Source organism: Wasmannia auropunctata, unplaced genomic scaffold, assembly GCF_000956235.1.
Source record: "Wasmannia auropunctata unplaced genomic scaffold, wasmannia.A_1.0 LD336061.1, whole genome shotgun sequence".
Classification (NCBI taxonomy): domain Eukaryota; kingdom Metazoa; phylum Arthropoda; class Insecta; order Hymenoptera; family Formicidae; genus Wasmannia; species Wasmannia auropunctata.
Genome location: NW_012026829.1, coordinates 556,274 through 563,608, shown reverse-complemented (window position 1 = coordinate 563,608; position 7,335 = coordinate 556,274). Strand labels below are relative to the sequence as shown.

General features: G+C 44.4%; 2 protein-coding genes across 2 annotated transcripts in view; one reads left to right on the top strand and one right to left on the bottom strand.

Annotated features, from left to right (window-relative positions):
• The window catches only part of LOC105450415 (protein fem-1 homolog CG6966), a 31,642-nt gene extending 30,919 nt beyond the window's left edge, over nucleotides 1-723 (top strand). Inside the window, exon 9 of the mRNA XM_011690233.1 lies at nucleotides 340-723. The gene's annotated coding sequence lies outside the window, so the exon portion shown is untranslated. The remainder of the gene's footprint in view (nucleotides 1-339) is intronic.
• Nucleotides 724-2,525: 1,802 nt separating this feature from the next.
• LOC105450417 (myelin expression factor 2) lies at nucleotides 2,526-7,335 on the bottom strand. Its single transcript, XM_011690235.1, has 9 exons — nucleotides 7,190-7,335; nucleotides 6,341-6,713; nucleotides 5,672-5,980; nucleotides 5,342-5,588; nucleotides 5,099-5,275; nucleotides 4,573-5,018; nucleotides 4,357-4,492; nucleotides 4,016-4,101; nucleotides 2,526-3,948 (listed from the first exon to the last, which is right to left on the bottom strand). Exons 1-8 carry the CDS (start codon nucleotides 7,219-7,221, stop codon nucleotides 4,046-4,048), a joined length of 1,776 nt encoding a protein of 591 aa, XP_011688537.1. The 5' UTR covers nucleotides 7,222-7,335; the 3' UTR covers nucleotides 2,526-3,948; nucleotides 4,016-4,045.

The window sequence follows — 7,335 nt, the reverse complement described above, 5'->3', positions numbered from 1 at the left end:
TATCCCCTGTGTGCCTTGTCGACTCAGTTATATTATATATATATATATACACATATTACGTTGATAATGTTAGATAACATAAATGTACGTTGAATTCAAGTGTGTTATCTTAGAGAAGTGACTTTTTACCTTGCTGTATAAACAAATAAAGAGAGAAACATGAATTTGTAATAAAAGTTTTCTGACACTGCGAACGGTGTGAATGATACAACTCTACATTTGAGCATACTACAATTTCGTTTCGTAACATCTCGTATACGTGTATCATGTATAAAGTTATACATGAATAAAGCGTGAAAACATAAAGTTGTAGTATGTTACGTTTGTCTCTTGTTTCAGCACGCTTCGAATACACCACGCGCGCGATTTTGCCGCAGATTTTGCCGATTATCGATATCCCAACGCGAGCAGCAGACGGATCGGAATTGACGAGTCATTCGCATAATTTATGAAAAATTCTGCGCCTTTATTTCAAATGTGATAATCCATGTACAGAAAAGGAGAGAAAAACTCATCGCTACATAATTATACATAAGTATATACAATTACATATAAACGGGCGTGTGTGATTTTCAAGGCCTTTTTCTTTCGAGAGGTGTCGAAACGGTTTGCACTCTTTTGCGCGCTAAACGTGAACACGATTATCGCAGTGCTGTCTGTATCATTATTAGGACTAATTTACACGTACGAATTACGTATCCGTATTTATCGTAATTTACGCAATTTTATATTTGTTTTTTTTTTTCGTTCGAGCCGGCGTTTTCATTACTCCGGCACATTTTACGCGCGCGTCCGAACCATTAAAATCGCACCATTGTCACGTTACGCCAGAACGGACGCGTTACGGATTCTCCACACGAGGACAGTTGATCCTTAGCGCACTTACCCCTCGCGCATACCGAGCTATTTTGTAATGTACGGGTAAATGAAGAGAGAGAAATACACAGGTGTAATTGAAAGTATTGATTTGTCGACTCGTTCCTTTTTATTTTTCGCGCGAACCACCGTCTCGCAAACGAGACTCAGTACACGTCGCGCGCGCGTATATAGATTCCCTGCAAGAAAAAACATTTGCGTAAAGTGACTGTTTGTCAGCTGTTAAAACTTACCTGGCACATTGTCACATTTTGGGACAGACGTTTTCTCGATCGTGATCTGAAAATAATCAATAATATTCACATTGTATCTATGCCCCAGTGTAGTAAAAAAAAATTCCTTATACGATAAATCTATATATAAATATATGTCTATCTCATTCTATCTCGTGAGAAAAAAAGCTTCTCGCGTCTTCACGTGACAAGAGATATTGAACGGTTACACTGTACCGAGTCGCATAAATATATCATAAAGGCAAAAGAGTAAAACGCCCCTAAATAATCGACGGAACTGTTAATGTGCGAAAAAGACACGAGCCGACCGATTCTCGAGGAATAATTGTAACAGTGAACGACAACTCTCGTATCATCGTAGCGAAGCCCTAACGTTATGTCAATAACAAAAAAAATATATACATATATACACCACATCTCCTTGAACATGTGGGAATTTAAATATCAGGCGTTGTTGAACGAAAGGGAGGATCGGTCGCTAAGAATGCGCAAACGTGCGCGTATTTTTTTCCATCGCAGGTGGAACGACGAGCACTTATCATAAAAAGTACATTAATAAAATTCTAGAAAAAAACTCGCAAAGTTCCGCATACGAATCCGCATACAAATCGACGGAGTCTATTTTGTACACAAAGCGAGTACTTCGGAATGATATATATATATATAAAATCATCGTCCTTCGTTTACAGTTTCTACACACACACACCACGTTACTGGATCTCGACCACCACGCTTAAAGACGACGAAAAATCATCCCGTGTTAATCGTGTCCCTTTCTCGGTCACCCTTCTATAAAAAAGTCCATCAATGCGTCTCAATCTCATCGACAGTAAAGATACGGCTAAAAAAACTATTGGAGATGAAGAATACACACTTCGTGACAGCGTCACGCACAGACAGAGAGCACCGTGAGCGTTGTAAAATTCTCGCTATTAAATGACAGAAACAAGTAAAATTGCGCTAATCAGGGTCAGATAATCGCCTCGATCGGCTCTCTCTCTCTCTCTCTTCTCGGGACCGTCTTCGGGAGAGAATCGGGGAAGAAAATCATCTGAAAAATAGTATCTCACCTGCGAGCGTGAACGAGCACCTTCCTCTCCAGATTACTGCGCAGATTACTGACGTCCCAATTGTACAGAAGATAATCGGAGGAGTGATATATCTGTATTTTTTAAGATCGCAATCAATAAGCGAATGGACTCGTATTTCCGCTTAAATGCAACGTGTTTACAGGACAGTCAAAAACCAGTTGATTAAAAACCATTTAAACCATTTTAATAACCATTTAAACGCGTTGCATGCTAAACTCACTTGACAAGATCCATCCGAACCGAGACAAGAGTGGTCGCTTAAAAAAAAAAAGATAATAAAAATTTCACACAACAGCACAGAAATAAAACACAACGACCAACATAGTTTTTTTTTTTATAGTCAAAACGGATTTGGAGTTTATTCAATCACTATTATGAGATTAGTGGTTACAAGGTGTCATACAATAGAATGTTCCTCGAGATCTACATGGCGAGAGGAGAGTTATGTTTACCAAAAAATATTTCGGTAGCACCGAATGTGCAATTCGTCCGGAAATCGATTCAAGTCTTGTCCGCGTAAGGTGTTTTTACGAGGGAACAGAAATATTAAAAGACGCTTATTTTCGATGTCGATTCGAGAGTGAGAGAGACAGGCTCGATTTACTTTTTGGTAAACATACTACGGTGCATAAAACGCAGAATTTAGCCGAAAATCTAGATCGTCCGATGTTCGCCGAACGTTCTCGAAGCCGAAGTTCGAGTGAACTGAGAGGGGATCTCTTCCTAAAAGGTGGCGGACTACAGCAAATTTTTTTTTCGTAAATGCTTCATTTAGGTCATTAAAGTCACTTTTACAAAGATGCAACACGGTGTGCACGTATGGTACGGCGAAAAGTAAAAAAAAGTCAATAATAATAAACGACGTGAATACCGCGTAGAAATCGTGGCGACGAAGCGCTGTCCCCTGTCAAACACCACCACACGTGTGCTTTTCTTTCTTTTTACGCATAAGAAAGTGCGAACGATGCGACGAGAAATTCCAACACATATAATCCACGATCTGCATAAAGTAAAGATTTTTAAACGAGCGTAGCCTCGATCAAGCCGCAAACCGGAAATCTAATTCGAGCGAGTAACGATTTTACAACGTTAAAAAGTGTGTGTTTTCATGAACGAAAGATTAATCTCTAATCCCATGGTGGACCCGGCTGCGAGTGCGAGCAGAGTGCGTCACGTGTTATGGATCGGAATGATGGAGAAAACCGATCGATCTCTCATCATGATAACTAAGAAGTAAAGACTTACAGACTATACAGAATCGCTAATTACTGTAAATAACCTGTAAAATAGTGAATAGCCTACACACTGAAAAAAGAAACTTGCCGGCTTACAGTAAGACCGCCATCAGCGAAAACCCATTACATAAGCCTAAACAAACTAAACTAGATAGTCACGATCGCTAGAAAAAAAAAACTGATTTTAAGAAGTAGAACAATTAGTAGACGTCCGTTGTAAAAAGGATCGATAATTCCGGTGTGAATAAACAATACAGAATTGTGTGAAAATTTGAGAGGGGATAAAGAGAAAGAGAGAGGGTGTGGAGAGAGTGTACGTCTCAGTGGCCGGACCACACGACCGTTTTCAACGTTGAGTAGCCATCATACGAACACGACTTGCTGATTCTTCCAAAGACAGACAGACTTCTCACTCACTGTCCTAAGTTCTGCCAGACAACTAGGATGAATTTCGAGTATTGTCATCAGGAGTGGAATCCTGCAGACGACACACAAACACCCAGCTTCCTCACGCTGCGTCAATAAGTTATGGTTAAGCATCGGATTACGCGGCGGACATAATCTTTTCCATTAACGTTACCTTGAATCCCTCGAGGCTATCCTTCGGCTCTTAATAGAGGCGCACGTCGATCGTTCTCCCGTCGATACGCGATCGATTCATCATAGCTAATTGTGATTGTTAAGGAAAACACGTTTGTACAATTTTTTTTCTCTATGCAATTACGAATAAAGCAATAAAATTACAGATATCATAGATGATCGTTATATGTAAATTGACTGTCTCTCCATTTTCTTTGTATTACATATTTCGTAGTCAACAATCCAAAGAAATAAAAGGAAAAAAAAAAGAGAAAAAACCGGTTAGATTCTCAATTGTTTTTCTAACAAATGTCTGTTCTGCTTGTGCTTTAAAAAGGATACTCACAGCACGCTCGGCATCCCATTCAGATGCGAACCGTACCATACCCATGTCGGAACTTCTCATCTCAGCGAATTTCACTTCTCCAACGTCTTGGAACTTGTCACGCAACATCTGCCATGTGGTGTTCGGAGGTAGCTGTAACAAGAATTGTAATTAAATGTTAAGCCACCAAAGAAAAAAATGGAAAGAAATATAATAGAAACGAAGGTACGTACGTTGCCGATGAGAATGGTATCTGACATCTGTCTCGAGCCGTTGGAGTTCTGCCGATTGCCGCCACCGCTCTGACCTTGATTGCCAGAGAATCCGCCGCCACCGCCGGAAACGCGATCGCCGTCCCCTCTGTTGAAGCCTCCGTCGAAATCTCTACCACCGCCGCCGAAATTGGAGCCGCCGAAGGCGTTGTTACCGCCAAATCCTATGTCGTTATCCAACTTGGACAATCCGCGCGGCGTGAACGTGTTGTTCCCCTGTCCGCCGGCCAAAGAAGCCTGCAAACTGCTCAAGCTGCCGACGCCGCCGCCGAAGTTATTCAAGTTGGACGCTAATTCACTTGTCAACGACGAATTCAGCAGGGAGCTGGTGGTGAGATTGGCACCCAAGCCCGCGCCGGCAAGGCTAGCCTGAAGGGCTGCTGCATTCGTGTTCGATAATGCCGATGCTGCGAACAGACGGGACAAAATCATTTATTTAACGGTTTTTTTTCTTTTCTAATTTATTTACGAAGAACTGGACTCTCACCCAATTGCGCGGGCACAACGTTGTTGAGACCGGCGCCGAAAGCGCCCGCTGCCAAGACAGGCGCCGAGATCGGATTCACCACCGGCGGATTGTTCGCCTGTACATTGGGAATATTTCTGGCAACGTCCAACAGTCTGTTACCACCGGCTCCAAGTCCCATGCCGATACCCTTTAAACCTGATTTAAAAAGTAAATTCGTTTACAAAAGTCCACCGGTCGCGCACTGATTAATATGTAAGTTACCTTCTGGTAATTTAGGCGGCATGTCCGGCTCATTAGCTCTGTCGAGTCTGACGGTCATGCGCCTGTCGTACAACTGCTGATTGTGGAGCATCGAAATGGCCTGTACCGATTCCACCGGATGATCGTACTCCACGACACCGAAACCCCGTGATTTACCGTCCTTGTCTTTCCCCAGCTCGACGTGCAACACCTTCCCAGCCAGTTTGAAAACTTCAAGCAGCTTCTTCTCGTCGACTTTGTAATCCAGCTGAATAAACATGTAGATAGATTGCATATCTTTCCGTTGCACGAGCGTTGCTTATCTAACGTATACTCGTGCTGCATACTAACGTTTGCGACGAAGACCCTTGTGACCAGAGGACCATTGATACCTAAAGATTCTAAGAATTGCGTACTAAGACCGTAGGTGTTTCCAAATTTATTGTCTCCACCTCCGCCGCCGCCACCGCCGCCACCACCGCCGCCGCCGCCGCCACCTCCGCCACCGCCGCCACCGCCTCCCGCGCCGCTGGGCGCGGACATATTTTGCCTTCCGCCTCCCTGCGGCCTCGGTGGATCTCTGAATCTGTCGTCTCGATTTCTATCATTGTTGCGACCTGTCGCTAGGCGGCCGTATTTGTCACGTTCTACGTCAAAGTCCTGTAAAAGTAGGCACATGGAGTAAAAATACATTTGGCAAAAATTCTAACGACGCAAATAACGATTCATTCTTTGTTAAATTATTATTCTATTAAAGTTATACTGTAGGGCGAGCGCGAGATATAGGTATAATACTTATAATAGTACTGACGGCTGATTAACAGTAAGATTAATCGTAATAAATAAAGATGCCGAGTGCGAAAGATACGTGAGTCAGCGAGATTTGATCGAGCGAACAGAAGCTATAACAGGTGTCTTCAAATAAAGACAAATATTGATAACAGAAGTGTCTCTCGAGTCAATGGATCTTACTTAGCGCGTCCGCAAATGAGCAATATCCAAGACAATCTTCTCGCTTACCTCTTTGACAACGAGCTTCCTCCCTTTGATGTCGTACCGATGCATCTTCTCCACCGCTATCTTCACCGAGTCCGAGTCCTCGAACTCCACAATCCCGCATCCCCTCGGCTTGTCGTTCTCGTCCGTGAAGAGCTCCACGTGCGCCACCTTGCCGACCTCGGTCCTGAACAGATCCTTGAGATCCTGCCAGCGAAAGTCGTAAGGAATGTTCGACACGTAGATCCGCCGGTCGGAGGCCTTCCTGCCGACGCGATCGTTTCTCTCCCTGCTGCGGTCGCGACTGGCCGAGTTTATGCGGTTCGGCCTGTCCGACCGTCGATTGCGGTCGCGCTCCCTGCTCCGGTCTCTGTCGTCATTGTTCTGTGCGTGATTGCTGGAAAATTGCGATGTAATACGTATACATACGATACATGCGCGGGGAGGGGACAGCGATACCGTGGAACATCGTACATCGAGATGTAAACATTACACATAACCTATGTGCCATGGGCGCGCGAATGTAGGAAAAAAAAGGTGAGTCATGTATATGCCAAAAGAAATATACGAGCGAAAGGTTGAGAGGACCAGGGCAGAAATATGCGGTACACTCGCGGCGACACGCTCGCACGATCGCAACGCTGAAAAGTATACCGAGCGGATTGGGGATCCGCCGTGTCGGTTCCCTTCGCCGCATCGCGCCGGAGTCGCCGCGGGACATCTGCATTCGGCATCGTTTCGCGTCGCGTTACATCGCTCTCGCGACTTACGACTCCGCGACAATCGTCACAACGGACGATTAATGAGAGAGAGAGCTTCCCCCTCTCGCGCCGATCAATTCGCGGGGAGCGCGCACGAGACAGCACTACTTACTCCTCCGTCTTGATCATCTCCGCTTTGATCATATCCCCGTGCACGGTCGGAAGCCACTGAACCGAGCTCTCGCCGGAGCTAAGCCCCGAGATACGCGATCTTACGAGCTAGCCGTTAAAAGGTACATCCGAGTGTTACACCGAGCG